Source organism: Scophthalmus maximus, chromosome 17 (assembly GCF_022379125.1).
Source record: "Scophthalmus maximus strain ysfricsl-2021 chromosome 17, ASM2237912v1, whole genome shotgun sequence".
NCBI classification, from domain to species: Eukaryota; Metazoa; Chordata; class Actinopteri; order Pleuronectiformes; family Scophthalmidae; genus Scophthalmus; species Scophthalmus maximus.
In genome coordinates, this window is record NC_061531.1 from 14282501 (window position 1) to 14302521 (window position 20021).

At 47.8% G+C, this 20021-nt stretch overlaps 1 protein-coding gene and 1 long non-coding RNA gene across 4 annotated transcripts in view; one reads left to right on the forward strand and one right to left on the reverse strand.

The window, feature by feature from the left end:
• pde4a (phosphodiesterase 4A, cAMP-specific) overlaps positions 1-20021 on the forward strand; it is a 39907-nt gene that overhangs the window by 1936 nt on the left and 17950 nt on the right. The window contains exon 1 of one of the 3 annotated variants that reach the window (XM_035616489.2): positions 17157-17410. The exons of 1 other annotated variant lie outside the window; for it this stretch is intronic. Coding sequence is in view for 1 of the 2 variants with exons in the window: in XM_035616487.2 (XP_035472380.1) it covers positions 19720-19913 (194 nt within the window). In the remaining variant the exon portion in view is untranslated. Of the gene's footprint in view, positions 1-17156; positions 17411-18943; positions 19914-20021 lie in introns of those variants that run through there. One more of the 3 variants, XM_035616487.2, reaches the window with a different exon arrangement.
• LOC118289458 overlaps positions 4597-20021 on the reverse strand; it is a 29002-nt gene continuing 13577 nt past the window's right edge. The window contains exon 4 of the long non-coding RNA XR_004786066.2: positions 4597-6318. This is a non-coding gene — a long non-coding RNA (uncharacterized LOC118289458). The remainder of the gene's footprint in view (positions 6319-20021) is intronic.

Sequence of the window (20021 nt, forward strand, 5' to 3'; positions counted from 1 at the left end):
GTCCTCCAAGCAAGAGCAGCTCCTAAAGGGTGCAGCCTGGTGCTGCTGACCTCTGACCCTGCCATGGTGGGTGTGGCACATGAAGCGGAGGCTGAGTTGAAAAGACACTCTTAAATGATGAGATGTGACAAAGTTATGAAGTGTTACCTACCACTCCTGCGGCAGGGGCCCGTCACGCGGTTGCTTTCAGCATCTACTCGGCCGCGCTCTGATCAGATTGGCCGTGACAGTAAAAGGAAATCACTGCATTAGGGCCATCGACAGACACTTGGGGACAAAAACACGGCAGAATTACACGATAGTTAAACCCCGCCAGCTCTCAACTCCACCGGCCGGTTAAATCAAATTACACGATGCACGTTAATAAAGCAGATTGGATTAAAGGCATTTCATCAAATGAGTCATGGAGCGGTAAAAATTTTGATACGATTACTTTGTCCTTACACGACAACCGGTCCATGATTGATCCACCTAACTAGACACTGAATGCAGCACCTGGAAGCAGCACCTGCTTCTTTTCCACAGTGGAGAACATCTGAGCGGTTCAGCCTGGCACAACTTGGGCCGGAGGTGTCGGCCGGCTGGTGATGCGACTTTTGTTATTTCTCACATGTTCGTAAAAAGGGGGCATCTTTATGTTTCTGAGATATCGAGCGAGAGAGAGAGAGAGAGAGAGAGAGACAGCTAAGCCCATACAAGCATGTCTCCAGTTTGCTCCCTCCTCCACTCTTTTCCTTTGTTTGGCCTGAAATCCCCTGATGTTCTCGCGAGTGAGAAGAGTTGGACGGTTTCCGACTCCCTCATTATGAAGCCCAAATGTGCTCCCACCACAAGAGAACACATTAAAGAGGATTATTTCGACTAATAACACATCAGTGAGAGAGCGTGGCGGGTCTTGTGAGGACTGCCGGAGTCCTGTTTCATTTTTTCCCTGCTGTTATTATTTGTTTTTATTTATTTCATGGTCTTTGTTTTGGGGTTGGGTTTTTTCGCCCGCCACAGACGGCCTTCCTGGCAGGCCCCCGGGGAGAAGGGCCAACTCCAGCTGACTGGAGGAAGGGCTGAGATGTGTTTTAGTCCCCAGGACACACACACAGTGAGAGGCAGCCCAATCTTTAGTGCACTGGGACTGATTCTGCTGCCCTTCTCCTGCTGTGGGCGGCAAACCGTGAGAGGGAGAAAGAGAGAGAGCGAGATAATTCTATTCAGTTCTAAGAGAACACCAAGCTGGCTCGTGTGTGTGTGTGTGTGTGTGTGTGTGTGTGTGTGTTTGTCCGTGTGTGTGTGTGCGTGTGTGTGCCCGAGCACATCGCTGAGGTGATGTGTACAATCTGTGGGTGTTTGTGCCACACACTGTACAGGGAGGAGGGAGCACGGAGGAACGGAGGCTGGTAGATGAATGTTGTGTCATGAGTAGTGGTGAAAATGTGTGTGTGTGTGTTGGTTGTTGGTTGGTTTGTTTGTCAGCGGGATTACACAAAAACTACCAAGCATATTTCCAGGAAACTTGAAGGGCGGATGGGACTACCATTGAAATTTTGGTGCAGATTATTTTTTTCATTTTCTTTAAAATTGCCAGAGGTAATAATGCAGGAATCTTGATTGAAAAACACAGGCATATTTAGGGGACATAATAATAATATTAATGAGAACGTTTAGTGCCTCAAATTAGCAATTACTTTGCATAATAATCATAATAATTCCTTCGATTACAATAGGTCCTGGCCTGACTTTGCCAGTGGCTCGTGCCCCCAATAGTAATCTTATTTAACATGATCAAAATTAACACAAACACATATACAGTAAAAATGATTTTTTTTTAAATCTCAGTAAAAGCAAAACGATAAGACCAACAGCTCACACAACAGAAGTAAAATCTGTCAGTTAGAAAAATGTACTGTGTGCCATTCCAGTTGAATCACGTCCGTGGGAGGCCAGACGGAGTTTCCGCTGTTGTGTTGTTATTATTTTCATTCTTCCAACATATCGGAGCGACTGTACATTCTGCTTCTTTGCTCGTGTCCGAATAGCCGGATGCCTCGTCTCCTCGATGGATTCATCAGGCTTCACGAGCATCTATGTGGATCCGGCAGCTCTGTGTCTTTGGCTCAAGGCAAAATTTGCATTGAGTCCAGGCCGTGGAAAGCGGCTCCACTGATATCTGCTCTCACGACTGCTCTGGCTGCTTTTATTCACGTGCACTCGCTGGGAATATATCATTTCTCTAATATGGCTAAATAGACAGGAGCTGCACCCAACATCCTGCTCATGTTGACGATGATCTCAAGATCAATTTATTCAACAAACGTCGGTTTTTCTAGAGGAAATTGAGGCCTAATGTTCCCCTGATGATTCTTAAATGTATATCTATACATTAAGGATAAAATGTACAATCACAATAGTTCCATTATAATAACAAATATTCCAGTTTTGTTTTTTTTGGCTAAGGAACATGAAGTGACTTTATTGTTGGAGACTTGCGGAAAAAAAGGAATAGGTCTCTGATTGGTTGGACACTGATTGGCCCGGCAGATGACCTTACAGTGTCTCGAGGAAGCCGGCCGCTCAATCACAGAGGAGTTGGTCAAGACCTCATCTGGAGGTTCGAAAGGTCAATCAGCCTGAGAGCTGTGGCTGAAATTGTTTCGGACAAGGTTCAGGGGAGAAACAGTGTGTGTGTTACTGTAATCGCCTCCCTACAGTCACAAATCTCGGGATGGGTGAAATACAGGAGGGATTCTGGCTGTACAATTGTTTCGGGGGAATCGTGGTCTGAGGCTGTTTTCTCATTTGTCTATTTTTTGTGTCTGTCTTTTACACCCCCCCTCCCTCCAAGAGTGTCAGTCTGCCTCCTCTTCCCGCCCCCGCTGCCTTTTGTTCGACCGTATTTTCGGTCCCTGCCAATACGAGTGTATCAGTCATCGGGTCCCCGTGCCCCAATGCGGTCGGAGAAGTTCCAAACAAAACGGGGAAAGAGACGAATGACTGACACCGAGCAGCTCTTCCCCTGCAATTCTGTTGCCATGGTAACCCATTTTGTGCATTTTGTAGAATAGATTTAATTGACCCCCCGCCCCCCCAAAAAAGGGTGAAGCTTACAGACACTTGATGGTCTCGACTGTATAAGTTGATACAGATGCCGCTGGATGAGGCACACTATAGATTGTGTGTTTTTAAAGTGGAAAAGAAAAGAAGTGAATGTGCCTCTGCCGGTCCCTGGTTTATCAACCGGAGCGGCTCTCTCTCTCCAGCGCGACCGGCCGGTTGCCGTAATAATTGAGCTCATAATGAGGTACAGCGCCAGTTAATTACCACCATAGCAGCATTTTTAGTTGTCCATCATACTTTTACATTCCTACACTACTCCAGGTAACAACAATTCAGGAATCGTACCAAAAACAAATGTGTCTTAATAGCGTTAAGTAATAAGACCTCTAATCTCATTTGTGTTGTTTTTTTTTTGTTGTTTTTTTTTGCCAAACCATCTGTTTTAAGCTACAGGCTGCGCTCTTCTGTGCTTTTCTCACTACTCTCTGGCGCTAATTAGTGTCTGGAGGCAGTTCATGTACTGGAACGCCGCTCACTTTCGGTTGGCTCAGGCAAGAGCCCAGAGACCATGTCCTCTGAGAGCTGCTTCGCGGTGACACCAAACAGGTTGCCTGCGCAGAGGGGGAAGGCACACAGCTCTCATCCAAGGCTTTTCTTTGTGTGTGTGTGTGTGTGTGTGTGTGTGTGTGTGTTTTTTCTCTCATTTCCCCTCCACTTATCACTCTGTCTCACCGAGCAGGCTCTTCAGATACTCGGGCCAGCGGTTACCACGTTTCTCACAGTCCGTTCGCTTCGTGCGATCGACCTTGGATCGTATTTGCATTTGAAATATTTTCACTCTGAATCCCCTTCAGAGTGGTCTAGTCCACCTGCCGCCCACAAATACCTTCACGGTTGAGGCAACTGGCCCGCTCACATTTTTGTCTGGAACACCGTTTTTTGTTAGATCGCCTCCCCGAAAGTTTTTGTGCCTCTCTCAAGATGTCCATTTGGATTATGATGCCATTCCTTATCCGATAATATTATTTGAATCCCTCTTTTGTCCGTACAAAATGCAGCCTCATGATCGCTGCATTTCTCTCATTGTGATCCCCTGTCCTCCTCTCAGTGCTTCATTTCACCCGAGTGTAAACGGGGAGTATTGATTCCGTCTCTGTTTCGTCTGCCTATTGTGTGGCCCCCCCCCCCGTCTCTGCTGGTTCCCTGTGGCGTCCGAGATTTCTCTCCCGATAGCCTTGTACTTGCTTACAGCAGCATTAAGCACACTGCTTCTCTCTGTCATACATTTATCATTTCATCCCACACTCCCTCTCTTGTCCACTGAGATCATCAGCTGCTTGCAGAGTAACCCCCCCCCCCCTCCCTCGAAGCCATATCTCAATCTCAAAACCTTTGTTTACCCGGTGGTGGAATCAACTGCCCACCAGTGCTTCATTTTGTGTGAATTCAGAATGAAAAAAAAAGCCTACTATAGCCTTTTCTCCTTAAAGGTATATTATAATGATGTCATTTTTTTTTATCATATCTGCCAAGGTGGTCCATGTCCCTGTGTGTTTGTTGTTTGCCAGCGGGATTACGCAAAAAAGCTGTTGCACAGATTTCCATGAAACTTGGTGGAAGAATGGAACATGGGCCAAGTAAGAACCCACTCAAATCCCCCACAAATTCAGGATGTTTTTATTCACTTTCTTTAACATTGCAAGAGTTTTTGACATTTATACAAATTTCCTAGGTGGATCTTGAAAATCTGTCATATTTAAGGGAACTAATAACTTTGCGTGTGGGCAATGTGGTGCAGCTTGATTGGGTCGAAGGGGACAGTTGGGCCGTGGTGGGGGTATGCACTCTGGTTGACTGGCTGGTTTGTTGATTGGTCTGTTGGTTGGTTGGTTGGTTGGTTGGTTGGTTTGTCACCAGGATTACACAGGAACTGCTGATTGGATTTCCACAAAACTTGGTGGAAGGATGGGCCAGGCGCAAGAAAGAACCCATTATTATCCCTGTGGGATTGCAAGATAGGGCACCGATTGGGTGCAGCGTGATGGAATTTAAAGGGGACTGTTGGGCGTTGAATAAAAAATTAGCTCCTGTTTAAGAATGAGTTCAAACAGACCTGCACGTCAAAGGGAAGCCTTATTTGACGGTAAAACAGTTAACAGCAAGAAAGACCGTCAGTAGAGCGCATACCCCCGGCAAGGCCCAACAGTCCCCTTAAACTCAATCAAGCGGCAGCGAACTGCACACACTCATATATATCAGTTCCCTTAGTTTGTCTAAATTTCCCATCAGGATGCATGGAAAATCTATGAAAATGTCAAAAACAAAACTCATAATGTTCAAGAAAAGATGCAGGAACGGACAGTTGTGAAAACATCCCCTCCTTGGCGCAGGTAATTATGCTGTCAGATGAAAATGTGCACTAAAACCCACCCCGTGTGAATTCATAACAATATCTTTCCTTGCATTTATTTTTCATCTGACACACACAAAAAAAAAATATATAAAGCTCAGCAGTAGAAATAGTAATTTATTCTCTAAGCCCATAGGCTCTGTGAGGAATCCAAGTCAACCACTTCAAACCGAGCCTTCATGGCTGAGATGTCAAAATGTGCAGCATATTCAATTTGGAAACAAGAGGTACAGTCTTTCACCTCTCAGCAGACAGCTCTGCTTTGCGAGAAAACTGTGGTATGACGCTGGTGCCGCCTTAGATTTCCTTACGCGACCAAATGTGTGAATGAGAATGTTGTGTTGCTTCCCAGTAGGTGAGACAGACCGACATACTTCACAAATAGCCGGCGGTCTCCGGTGCTGTGTCGCACAGTGACGCCACCGAGGGGACGACCCCGCTGAAAAAGCGCTTTGGGCTGCTGTCTTAGTGCAGATCTGTCTGAAATGACTTGAGACTGACAAACCCCCTGTCAGCTGTGTGTCAGTGTGCATCACACACACACACACAGTGGAGCAGAAAGAACAAGTAGCATACACCTGTCGAGCAGAGCGCCGTGTCAGACTAATGTGAGGTGCGTCAGGGGAGCGCACACGGAGAGTCTGGTTCAGATCGAGAACTCACAACTGGTCGGAGCTGTGCGCGAGGAGGGGGCGCACCTGGGAGACCGCACTTGGCACCGGACAGACGCGGATGAAGAGCGGGGAGCCGGTGATGCCAGCTTCTCCTCTGAGGTGTCACTGCCCCGGGACGCTTCTCTCGCCAAAGAACTGACTGGCAGAGAGTCAGCATCACCGGATGATGGTGAAAGAGTGTCAGTCCTGTTTTAACGAAGACAGACAGACGGCATTAATTCCCACTTACCGCATTTCTTCACTGTACACTGTGCGGCCCAATCCCAGCAAGCGCACTACGACCCCGGGCTTTGTTCAGCTCCTCCATTTTGATTCCGTCCGATACAAAACATCACTTTGCGATAAAGACAGTGTTGTTGGCAGATATAGAGTAGGCCTGACACAAGAAATATGGCAGGAAATTATTTTTACCCCATGCTCTCGGTCTGACTCAGCTCCGCCGTTGTGCGAGCTTGATTGGAAAAATGGTGCAAACAACAGCAGATAATATTTAGTCGCTATCAAAAACAATAATAGCACGAGGGCTCGCCAAATGCGCCACTGAATCTTTCGTAGTGTGTTAATTTGGAAAGCAGGGGAACCAAATCAGCCAGCAAATATGAATTATCATTCATTTGGCAGTGATGGGGGGATTATTCCTAACTTTTTACTCCGATAAAAATAGCAATAGCACAATTAATAGAATACTTAATCATAAATAAAAGTTCTGCAACAGAATGTTACTTCATTAAAAGTACTCAAGTATCGTCAATACAATTAACCATAAGTATCCTAATGTGGAAAAATGTGGCCCCTGTGAGTCTTATACTATTATTAAACATGGAGATAATATGTGCAATTCCTGCATTTTTTAGTAATTTAATTCATAGCAATATGTTATATTTGATTGGATCATTTGACGCTTTTTCATGTACATTATGTGGCTCTGAAATGTAGTGGAGAAGATATAGTGTACAGAAGCAAGAAACTAGGTGAATGGGGTCAAACTTTTTCTTTACATATGAAAATGAGGCATTATCTAATTCAATATGCATCAGTATTTTAGCGGTAAGAGGAGATGTAAAAAATCCAAGATAGATTTTCTCTCCAAATCGTTATTTAAAAAAATAAATTCTACTCCATTTTTAAAAACAACAGAAATATGTTATTATCAATAGGCAACAGTGTCACGTACAGGGCCTGGTGCATGTGCGCGCTATATTTGTACTCTACGTTGCTGTTGACATGTTGATGCTAATGTGTGTGTGTGTGTGTGTGTGTGTGTGTGTGTGTGTGTGTGTTGCTCCCAGTCAAAGTCAGAACAAAATATTTATTCAAATCCTTTGAACGAGAACAATTCAGAGACAGATGCAGCAGGCTTGTGTGAGGAATATATATATATATATATATACACACACAAAACAACATCGACAAACTGTGCAGCTGCAACACTGTTCGTTGGGACGCTTGAGAACAAGGCGGCTTTTAAATATTAGCCGACTGAAGGCGTGGCGACCAGGCTGATGCGCACCTCAGTTTACCCCTCGTAGAAAGAAAAAAAAGAGCCTCCGGTGCAGCTCCTGACCTCTGCTAGATCAATGTGTGAGCATAACCTGTCTTGTCAGAGCAGTGAGCCCATTCCTTGTAGGTCACATTCTTGCTCACACATTAACAGTCAACCTTGAGGCTGTTGGAGAGCAGAGGGGGTGGGTGGAGAAAGAAAAAAAAAAGCATGGCCTGAGGATTTAGGGTGGTATTTTGGTACTTTTCAATTCGAGATGATTTTGATGATTGCATGTGGGTTCGTTTTTTTCTCTTTTGGGCCAGGTCCACAGCAGGAGTCTTTCAGTAACATCCCCCGACTAGATGGGATTCCCGATGGTGCCGATGCAGCCTGGGAGATGTGCTTTACCCCGACAAAGGCAAAGTAATTAACTACAGTGGCATCGGTTCCTCTCTTTCTTGTTGTGTGCGCGCGCGTATCATTGGGGTCATTGTCTGGACTTTTGTTGTGAGAGGTTCCCTCAAAGAAGATCAGAACTGAGTCTTCTCTCTCTCTCTCTCTCTCTCTCTCTCCACGCAGCTTTACTCCCCCTGAGCTCCTCAATTCTGTTGCTGGCATTTTATTCAGGGAAGAACTTGAAAGGTTTCTGGTGCAATCCACAGCACCATCGTCAATGCCCGGCAAAAGTTTCAAAGTGCCCCCCCGAGCAAAGTAAAACGAATCCTCGTGCATGTTTGCATCAGCGCAGTCTGCGGGCCGAGTCTGGAAAAGTGGGCAAAATCAGCTTGATCGATTCAAGAATGCTCATCCTCAACCTCAGTCTGAATGGCCAGAAGACAACATGCTGGTTTAATCAGAGCAGCAGCAGCAGCAGCAGCGAAGGAGGGAGAAGGAAGCGAAGAATGAAGCGGGTGTTCCCCTGCACATAAGGCTGCTTTAATACGAGACAAGCCCCTGAGCCCCGTTCCTTCGCATCAAACAGGTGGGTGGAGGGAAGCCGGCACCAGGGAGAAGGTGCGACGATAAGGGGAGCGGAGAGGAACAGAAGGTAAAACGTGGCAAATGAGTAAAGCGCGCGCGCACACACGCCTGGAGAATGCGGAATGAGGGCGGCCGCCTTCACAGATCAACGGCAGTTTTTGTGTATTTTGTCACGGCACCAAAATTTGATGCGAGACCTGCCCTGCGATTGGAGGAGTCCCTTGCCACTTATACAGCCACGGTTGCGCAGGCCAGAGATGCTGTGTACATGAAGGCCAGCCCTCCTCTCTCTCTCGCAGGGCGCTATAAATAGGGGGGGGGGGGGGAGAGGGAAGCCTCAGGCTCTCAGTGTAATGAGATTAAACCAAACCAGCCTCGGCTCCCAGTGTTTTATTGAGCTTTATTTCAGTTTCCATTCCGCGTTTCAATATGTATAAGAAAGATATTGAGTGTGGCTGCTTCTGCGTGCAAGACAGAGTCCGCGTAGGAACATTTGGTTTTTTGCATGATTATGTCCGTGTGTGTGTGTGTGTGCGTGTGTGTGTGTGTGTGTGTGTGTGTGTGTGTTTGCGGGCATGTGAATGTGAGTGTGTGTGTGTGTGTGTGTGTGAGTGTGTGTGTGCGCGCCTTTGAATATGTGTATACAGCAAGAATGAGAGATGATGTCAAAAGACTTGTGTGAAATGTCCTCATTCTGCCCCCCGCGGGGCACGGCACATCTCTTGAAGATGTGTCCTCCACGATGGCAAATCGTTTGTCACCGGGAAATTGTGCCATCACGAAGTTCAGTTCCGTCCACCGGCCCTGAAATTGTCATGAACTTTGCCTCCCGACTTTCCAGTAGTTTCCACACTGCTGCTGCTGCCAGTGGAAAAAAAAGGTGACAGCTGACCGCAGTGCACGCAGCCTGCATGCGCATTGCCTTGGTTGAGCGGCAGACAGACGGAGAGAGAGAGAGAGAGAGAGAGAGGCGAACTGGCACGGCGACCGTGGCATGTGTCTGGGGACACGCGGAGTGGGAGACAAATCATTCTGTTTGGACATACTGCTGATTCTCACGGCCCAAACTCTGACGCCGCCTTTTCCCACCGCGGCGCTGAGGCCTCATTATTCCATCACAGCTTCTCCCTCCATCATTTCGCCATCAGTCGAGGAGCACTTGGCTGCCCAGGTTCACCGGATTCTCCGCTGATAAATACTTCTGTCACTCGTCCCCTGCTTCTGTTCCCACTAGCGGGGAATTTACCGTTATCAACGCCTTCATCAAGATAAAATGCATAAGTGGTCAAAGTAAAAAAGAAAAAGGGGCAGCAGGAGCAGAGCTTCTTTCATGTCTATAACAGATGTAATCAGAATGCGGCTAAAAGCAAAAAGGCATCCACAGTTACAGTTTTATTGACGTGTCTTCTCGATCTCGCAGCAGCAGTGCGGCAAACCCTTCTCGCTGCTTTTGACCAGACGTCGATGACAGGTGAGCGGACAGGACAAGCGGTCAGGTCAGGTCAGGTCAGGCCAACGGGGCGTGACGGAACAAAGTCGGACAGATGCTGAACGGCTCAAGCTGCTGGCGCGGCGCCGCATGCGAGGAGAGGAAGTGGTGACGGAAAAAAAGGGGCTCATTTTAATGGGGGGGGGGGGGGGGGGGGGGGTGTAGGGGTTGGACTGTTTTATTTTTTCTTCTTCGTGAAATTACAGCGCTTCTGCTTTTACACAAAGGGAGAATTTGAAGGACGAGATAGAGAGAGCGCCGGATGACATGAGAATTAGAAAACGACAGACAGATTGACTCATCGCAGGAGCGTGTTGCCTTCACAGTCCTGCTGCAAGGCACATGGCCCTGAGGCAGTTTCAGGACAAAGCAATCCGCACAGATAATCCTGAGCTCTCCCCCCCTCACTAATAAAATCTAACTGCCATCTAGGATAATCACACAAGATTTTATTTTTGTTCTCTCACTTACACTGATTCTCCCGGTTAACACCTATTGTAACGGCACTCTAATTGGGAGAACAGTTTTTGCTAATTGTTCTTGTTAAACCTGTGGTATGTTTTGTCTCCGGGGATGTAATTTACCTCGACATAAGGTATGAGTTTGCACAAGAGGTGATATTATTCTTAATGATATAAATGCATATTAATGCATCGCAGCAGGTGTTATGAAAAGCAAGGTAATTTACAACGGTTGTAATCTATTGCTTTTTTTAATAACAACAGATCAGATGATTGTGTTTGTTTGATGTGAAAAAGGGTGTGTGTGTGTTTGTGTGTGTGTTGGAGGGGGGGGGGGGGGGGGTTAGAAGACAGTTCAGGGCAGTTCAGTTAAATTGACCATTTCACTGTGTTTAAATCAGCCATGTATGTTTTCTCTCTCAGCTGCATCGTGCCTGTGCAGTAATTTATTTAATTTTTTTTCTGTACCACATTATGGAAGTAATTATCTATCATTCTGGGGTAATGCGCAGCCAACCGTCTTTGTGCAAGGTAATGTGCGTGACGAACTGGATGCCAAGACTGCTTATTAGTTTGCAATTCACTTCTAGATTTCGTTAAGTAGATTAATTATGACATGAAGGATTTGCAGATTTCAGACCAAGAAAACACACGTACTGTACATACATAGATAGATAGATAGATAGATAGACTCGTACATTATCCAAGAGTGGCAGACTGAGTGAAAAAAAGACAGATGGAGCGAAAGATGGAGGCAAAGATAGTGAGATGGTGAGGAGGAACATAGAGCCACACAGTGACACAAAGGTAGCTCTGGATGACTCACACTTCTCTCTTCAGAGTCTGGATTAAAATAAAAGAGGACCAGCAGCCCCAGCCTGCAGAGAGGGAGCTACTGGCTCCATCTCAGAGATAGGGTGAGGCGCTAAAAATACCGTGCCTTGTGTAGGGGGGGGTTATGGATTCAGTGGTAAAGCACCGACGCCAGTGATACCGCCACTTTCCAGAGTCCGACCCGATCGCGTTTCCAGCCTCCCCTCGGCCCATTCCTTTTCTCATCGTCTCTGCTCCACTAATTCGGTTTGTGTGAGTTCATCCTTCCACTTTCTAGGGATGCCAGCCAGTCGGTGCAATCAAAAATCTAGTTCACTAAGCACAATTCTGCTGGATAACCACTCTTATCCTGACCCCCATTCCCTCTTTCCAGGCAAAGCTGCCTCGGCGAGCATCTCCTCTCGCAGACGCAAATCAATATTATTTCATTGCTCTTGCCACTGCAGAGCAGTCTCTCTCCGCGCGTCGAGGAGTTTGTCTCTCAACTCCTTCATTTGCCTGGATGCGAGTGGCAGGGAACTAGACGGAGCACCAAGTGAACACGTCTCTCCATCTGTCATCTCTCAGGATGGTTCGCCGTGTCGGCTGATCCATCTGTTAAAGCCCAGCCTCAGACTCCACAGCAGCAGAGGGGAGGAGGAATACAGTGGCGCTCCTGTAGCACACATCTTCAAGGTGCATTTTTCCGTCGGAACAATGCTTATTAAACAAACAGTTCCTCTGGATGCTCCCCTGATATTCCAGAAAAATTGCAAGCGCAGTTTGAGACTGAGCTGGCTGTCGGGGAGTCACGTTTCTTAAATACTTACCCTTTCACACTAAAGGGCCTTTAGGATAGGGAGCTCTGTGGAGCAAGAAGGATGAAGAGGGAGGAGAACGGGAAGAAGCTATAGGAGGACGACGGGTGTCTGCTGACACCGGGTGTTCCCCAACTCAGTCCTAATTAACCGTCTCGGCCAGAGAAAAGAGAGAGAGAAGGAGAGAGACACTCTGATGGGAATAGCCCATAACACAAAGAGAAAGAAAGAGAAAATAACACAAGGATTCTGTGGAGCTGTGCGACTGACCTTGTTGCCCCCCCCCCTGTTTCTAATACGTGCCAGAAAAGTGCAGGAGGCGACAGCACAGCATGGAAACACACCGCAAACAGAAACACAATCCTTGGGCTCGAATCCACGATGGCGACTATGGATTTTTCTCACATATTCGTCCTGTAATCTTTGGACACGACAGACTTCATACGGTCAAGGAAACAGTTTTTTTAATACTTTTTATGGCTAAGCAGAAAATGATTCTTGACTGGCCAAGCCAGTCATCCGACCTCAGTGCAACCGGGCATGTGTTTCACTGCTTGAAGGACAGACTGACGGCGAAAAAGGCCTCAAAACAAGCAAGATGTGAAGATGGCTGCAGCACAGGCCTGGCAGAACATCACCCCGGGAAGACACGGAGCGTGTGCATGCTCTGACTGCAAAGGATTTACTACCAAATATGAAATCTGATGATCTGAAGTACCTGCACTATTCATCTTATGTCGGTGGTGATATAAGAGCTCAAAGTTCCAAAGCAAATCCAAAGGGGGGGGGGGTTCGGGCATGGCTGTGGATCAGTAGACCAGGTTGTACATTTATCGAATGGTCGGTGGTTTGATTACCCGGCTCCTTCAGTTCATATTTTTGTGTGTGCAAAATATGAAGTGTGCTTGGGCAGGACACTGATCCTCAAGTTGCCACCTATTTACCGTGTGTGTGTGTGTGTGTGTGTGTGTGTGTGTGTGTGTGTCACAAAAGCACTGTATGAATGTGACTGTGACCTGTAAAGTGCTCTGAGTGGTCTATAAGACTAGAAAAGAGCCATATAAATGCAGTCCATTTGCTGGAGTGCAAAACCGGCCTTACCAAAAAGGATTGACTGTCCCACCAGTTTCTGATTCCACCGAATTGTCGCACTCACAATCTAACACACATCAGCTCCGCGCGCTGGGCACACGGGCCAGGGGAGTTGAAAGTCGAACAAACCCGTGAAGCTGGCACGAGTCGGTCTCCACCTGAGGAGAGACCCCCGTGGGTATGGACATCCGCTGATGGTGAATGATGTGAAAGCGATGGACGCCCTCTGGTCGGGGCTTTTGAAGACTCCGCACAGCAGAGGAGCCCAAAATCCTCCCGGGGAAAAGAAAACCGTGCACTCAGAGCTTTGAACCGCTCAAACCGGGAAGAATTTATTTTGTACAGTGCATTAATAGATTACGAGGGGCTGTCCTTCCTCAATGCGGAAGGGCCTGTTGCTCGGCGGAATAAAGGCTGATCATCCCGTCTGCTGTAGCCCACGAAAATAAATCCCTTTCCTGTTGCATTTGCCAGGTGTGTGATTGTGGCCAATCCCTCCGGGTTCTTCCTGAAAGGCGCGTGTTCTGCACCTTCAGAGGCTGGCGACCGGGCTCTCATGTGTTCGGCCACCCGGAGTCGGGGTTGGTGATCCTGTGCGGCAGGATAATCTGCTGTAATCTGCGGCTCTGTGATCTCACCGCGGCGCGGCCCAGAGCTGGATGGGCGACGGCCAGAGCGGACAGCCGGAGGGAGGGGCGGGCTAACAGGGGAGGGGCAGCGGACGGGGCATGGGCCTGAAGGAGGTCAAGGCCACTGCACCGCAAAAAAACGTTACTTCAACGTTACCATATTCATTTACCAGACTGAATTAATGTTCTGTGATCAGATGCTGTTTCATTCTGCTCGGCCATTGGTTGATTTAATGTAAGACTCCTGAACTAGAGATAAACTTAAGCTATTAAAAGCAGCAAACAACTGTTCAGGTCATCTCAAGAGTTTGAAGTCAGATTTGCTTCACAGTTGCATTAGTCCTTCCAGTAATGATGCACTTTACGGTTATAATATTCCATACGCATATGGATATTATGTTAGATTCGGTCCAGCATCAACACTGAAACGTTGACATGAAAAAGCTGCTCTGGTGACTTGTACACTAAGAATGCGGAGGGAGGGGGCCTGGGGTGGATTAGAATTTTCATCAGCCTTCACATTGTTTTTCGTTTATTATCGGAGAAAATATCTGACTCATCCGAGATACATGCATGAAAGGACTCATAACAAGCTCCTGTCACGCACTGGGTGACAGAGAGTGTTTGTGGAGAGCTGTAATTCGAATACAATGTATGCTGGGAAGTATGCTAATGAGATAATGATGTTTCTTAACTCACAAGATTTGACGAGTTTAATGAGCGTTCAGCAGCCGGGTCACGAGGAGCCACGGAGCTCGAACACACAATCAGAAGTTTTGAAATAGGTTGTGACTGTGACAACTGGAATTTTTCACGTAATTACATCAAGTTGGTGAGAAAATATCAGTTGATTTCACTCAGTGATCAGCTGCTATTGACCTATCTGTCTCTTGTCAGTCTTCTCACAGCCCACAACTGTTCGCTGCCGCGTCCTGTCGTCTATTTTCCACTCCTCCATGTATGTCATCGCTTTATTCTTATCCCGGCTCTGTGAAGCTCCGGTGGCCAGATGCCCTCTCTCTGCCCATGTGGCGCGGCGCCAGCACTTTCCCTTCAGATCCCCGGCCTCTTGTGCATCGCACTGTAAATGTCCACATTAAAATGGAAGCAGGCTGGAGCGTGCCTCTGTCTCTCTGTCTCTTGCCATTGCCTCACGAATGACAAGCCGAGGCAAGCGGAGATGGCAAGCCTTCTCTGGACATGTCATCTGAGATGTGTCAGTTACGGGGGGGGCACGTTGCCCTAAAAGCATGCCCCAGCCTGCCCCAGCCTGCGAGCGCTCCACAGTATCTCCCCGTGTGCTCGGTGACTCAACCGTCGCAATAGAGCACGGCTGTGATTATATGGTCAGCCGATAAAAGTAGCACCCTTTCCCAATTTGCAAGTCCTCACTCCTCTTTCCCTTCAACTCCCCTCAAAGCCTCCCCCACACTGGTAGCAATCAGCCAGGTGCTAAATGTCTGGGCGAGGCACGGCTCATCGGTGGGTGGCGGGGTGTAGTGGGGGGGTATTGCATTTGCACGTGGAAATAAGCATCTGTGTGGTTGCTTGGCAGAAGAGGAAGCGGGGGCAGGAAATTACTGTCATTCTCCACTGAAGCCGAGCGTATACGGACTCGTGGTGCGTGTGCGCGCTGTTGGGGGGAGAGAGGGTGATAGACACCGGCAGGTTAATCATTAACTTAGTGAACTGGAGAGAATGAAGAAAAGGGGGGGGGGGGGGTTCTTCTTTAAAAAAAAAGAAAGTCACTTTAATGAATGAGTGATGCCCCCCCCCCCTGAAAATCCTGATTAACAGCGGCGCACAGTGTGATGGAGGGAAACGGAGAGCTGACACCAACCAGGCCGATGGGGAAAACGCTGACGTGGCGGCAGCGTCCTCCTCAGCCAGAGTCTTCGTTGCGATGGCTGCTAATGAATAATCGATGGCAAGACACGGTCAATCGGAGGGGATGTATGCCAATCTCCCCTACACTCTCATACCGACTTATAGGTTTAATTAAACTAATCGCTACACTGACTCCAAAGCCCTCTGGAGCCTGCGGTATTAATGACTCGAAAATCGGGGCTCTCTCTTTTGTGGCAGAAATGTGTGCCGAGAGGAGAGGAAAATGAAGTGCTGCCGCAGAACAGTCCAATTTCCCCGGCTTAGTCCGCACACAAGGATTCTCTCTGAGAAGATGCGCAGCAGCGTTGATTCAATAACCAACGGAGCTCTGAGGCAATACCTGTGTGTAGGTTTACTCAACCTTAAAGTACATTTCAATTCAGCGTGATGTTACGCAGCCGCTGCACATGCAATAAATGAGCGTTTACATTTTTCCAAGTCAGCGACCACATTTTTCAGTCACGCGAAAATGAATCAGAGTGTCGTCATTGACATACAGCATCCATGGTCCCCGCGCAGCCAGAGAATGGTCTGGATGCGCCCATTATCATCCCGCTACAGGGCGGGGGAAACCGCGGCACAATGGCTTACCTGAATTTTCACGTAAAACATAACTTTTCTGGCTTAACCCAAAACCCCAGAATGCAGCGTCAGGGCCCCCCTGCGGAAAAAATTCGGGGGGGCATCGCAAAGAAATCGCCACAAAAGCAGTCAAAGACGAATGGACATTGTGCGATTTGCACGATCTAACTCCAAGTCCAAAACAACTGCTAGCTCAGTGAAAGAGGTTGTTTGTTTTTTTTGAAATCGGTAACAGGCAGGAAATGGAAGGCGGAGGAGAGAGGCTGCGCGAGAGTCACTCAGGTGGCAGAGCTGCGTGAGGGACGGCGGCTTTAATGTGCTCCTCTGCATCCTGACAGAGGCGGTTCGATGTTGTCTTGCGTGAGAAGGAGTCGCTCGGCTGGCACAAATCCCCTTCACTCTGAAAACCTCTGATCATCATGTCATTGTCCGCAGCGATACACTCCGGGGACTCTGCTTTCACATAATGAAACCAAGAGAGCTGCCCACAGCACGACTTATAATCATCCCCTGTACACTGTGTGTGTGTGTGTGTGTGTGTGTGTGTGTGTGTGTGTGTGTGTGACGTGTGTGTGTGCGTGCATCTAGGTTGCCTTTTTATAGTGTTTGAGCGAAATGAAAAAAAGAGGAGCTTCATCTTTAATGCTCATCTGTTTGTGCGCTTAAGTGCAACATGGGGGTGTGTTTTTGCAAGTGTGCATGTCCGTGTGTGTGTGTGTGTGTGTGTGTGTGTGTCGTAGGGAGAGAGGGTGATGGGCACAGGCATGTTAAACATTAACTTTGTGTATTTGAGTGCGAGCGTGTGTGAGCGTGTGTTTGCCTGAGTCACTTTGAGAGGTTTCACCAGCTATTATTGAGCTGGGACTCCGCATTTAGTAGGCGATGGAATAATTGTCTCTTGATCAGCTCTCCTGAGGTCGGTCTGTCTTTGAAAAAGGCGCTGTTCATACAGGTCTGTGACTTTCCAAGAGGAGCTCCGCCATCCGCAGTAAACAAATGACAGTCAGGGAGGAAAAAGCGCGACTCTGAAATGAGAAAGGAGGGTAAGCAGCCGAATGTGGAAAAGGCAAGAGGGGTGGAGGAAACAACTTGACAGGGCATCTTATCTCCACCGTGTTCCCCGCAGCTCAGGCTTTAAGCTGCCTGCTGAAAGATGGAACATTGAATTTCATGCAGCAGGTTTTCACCTGCTTTTCTTTCCCTTCTCTTTTTTTTCCCAGCTACTCTCGCAGAAGAAGGCTGAAGGAAAAAACAGATAGCATTCACAAGTCGTCTCATTTGTGCTCTCATTCGGTTGGCGGACATTCAAACTGTGCATGTCTCTCCTCTCCGTGTCTCCTCGGGGCATCCGCAAAGTAAACGCACAAAAGGGAGGTTGTCGAACAGCAGACGACACATGCACGACTGCGCGCACAATCTTTCCCAAATGTCCAATCTGTTTTCCAAACACGGAATAAAGGTTAGCCCTGCTACCAGCAACAAGACGCGTTTGGAGAGACTTTCCGACGGCGCGGGATGCTGTAGAATATGATTTATTTCTCCGACTTCAGAAGTACGTCGAACCGGCACTGCAGGCATTGAGAGACCAGAAATGTTAACAGGCTTTTGTCAGAAAGTTTTTCATTTCCCTATCTTCCTGTCTTCGTGTGCCATATTGGTTTTTTATGCATCAGACTGTTTTTACCTGCTCCATTTTAAAACTGTTGATTTCATGACGACAGTAGTCACATTTATTTAGCTGCAATTGTTGGTAACCAGTGCACGAAAATATGATAAAGTGAAGTGGAATGTGTTATCAACTATTATAAAGGGCTTCTTGATAAAAACAAACAAGTATACATCTAAGTTAATCATAGTTTCTAATGGTGCTTGTTTCCACTTTTTCATCCAGAACTTTTCGCTCAAATTTAACAAAAAAAAAGACAAGTAATTCGTAAAATAAAAAAGGGACTTGAGTATATTGAATACAGGAAGCTTTGCAATAGAACTTCTCAAAACGTTTCCTTCCCTCTTCACGCAGGCTTTGTTTCCATTTTGGTAATTCAAGGGTTAATGAGGTAGTAATAACGCTATTAATCAATAAGACTACGTTATCAAAGTAATAACTAATGGATGACAATATACCAGACGGTTGCAGTGGTGCAAAAGCTCCAACATAGTAGCTGCAGTTGAATATTTCTGCAGTTGGAGTCGCAGTGCATGGTAGAAACGCAGTCACGCCAGAGGCCGTCGAACATTGTCATCACTGGATTAGTTGTGGTCGACCTAATGCACCTTGTTTGAAAGCTATTTCATGGTCTAATTGTTGCTCATGGAGAATATTGAAGCAGCGCCGTGTCCGGTCACATCTAAAGGCCACGGAGGGCGCCGTTGGGGAGCAAGGCCGTGTTGGTGTCAAAATACAAAATGTTTGGGGCGTAAACCTCGCGCACCTCTTCAGCGGAACGTGTAAACATTTACACAGGGGTATGAGTCAAGCCGTTTGCTCCTGACCTTCTTTTTTTTCCTTTCTCCTCCTCCATTCTGGGAATGTTCTCTATCTTCTCTTCAAATCCCCCATAACACAGGCTCTGTGTGTGTGTGTGTGTCTGTACTCCAGCGCCCGTGCTGTTACTTTTACTGATCAGCCTTCCTGTTGCTGCAGAGGAACTGTGAGCTGCGAGATAAGGCGAGCGCGAGCGCACACTTGCATTAGGGGAAGTGGGCAGGGGGAGGGGAGGAGAGGAAAGAGTAACAGATACAACATGAAGGGCAAGATGCTGGTTGATTAGGAAATTAACAGAGGTCACCGCAGGTCGCCTTTGAGCCGCATGGTCTCGGCGGCGGGCGGCAGTGGGAGTCAAACGGAGCTGAGGTGGTGAAATAACCTGTCAGAGGAGTTCTTTGTGAGGCTGTCAGCGCCGAGGAACGGATGAGTCGCAAAAACAAACCGGCATGGGGCAAGGATTAAGGAGACCTGCACAAATCCGGGGAACAAACTGAGGATGTGAGAAGAGGGGAACTGGAGCTTACGCATCCTCGGGGCCCGAGAATCACAGCGCTGGATATGCATGTCGATGCACTTTGACTCCTCCGGCATGAGACACGTGGGAGCGCGGGACTAAAGGGAGGATCAGACCTTGTCACTGGATCCTGCCCCTGGATCGGGCAGACAGCTAGCAGCGCGCACAGCAGGTGCCGCCTCTCCGTCTGCCTCGGAAAGTGAGGCGACGAACCGAAAATCTAGATGAGAGGGGGGCCGCGCGGGAGGGGGGTGGCGGACGCACGGGGCGACATAGCCTACATCAAGTGAAGGCTGGGGGAGTTCTTCCGTCTTACTGGTCGGCTCCAGCGGGGGCCAGCGCGGGCAGCGATGACTCAGAGGAAGCTGACACGACAGCTGAGGTTGTGGGAGAGCCCTGAGGGTCCAGCTCCCGCGCCTTCTCTCACCTCGCCCCTGTCACCGGCCGATCAGTCCCGCGGACGCGGCGGCTCCGCTCTGTTTCGGCGCATGAAGCTGAACCGCAGTGTTCAGGAGCACAGCCGCTCGTCTCACTGTGTCTGCAGGTACAGTTCTGCATCCAAGACCACAGATCTGTAATTTGTCCCAGTCCTCATTCCAACTCTCCTTTTTCTATAAATGTATGAGTATTCGTGCAATGTGACTGTAATGTG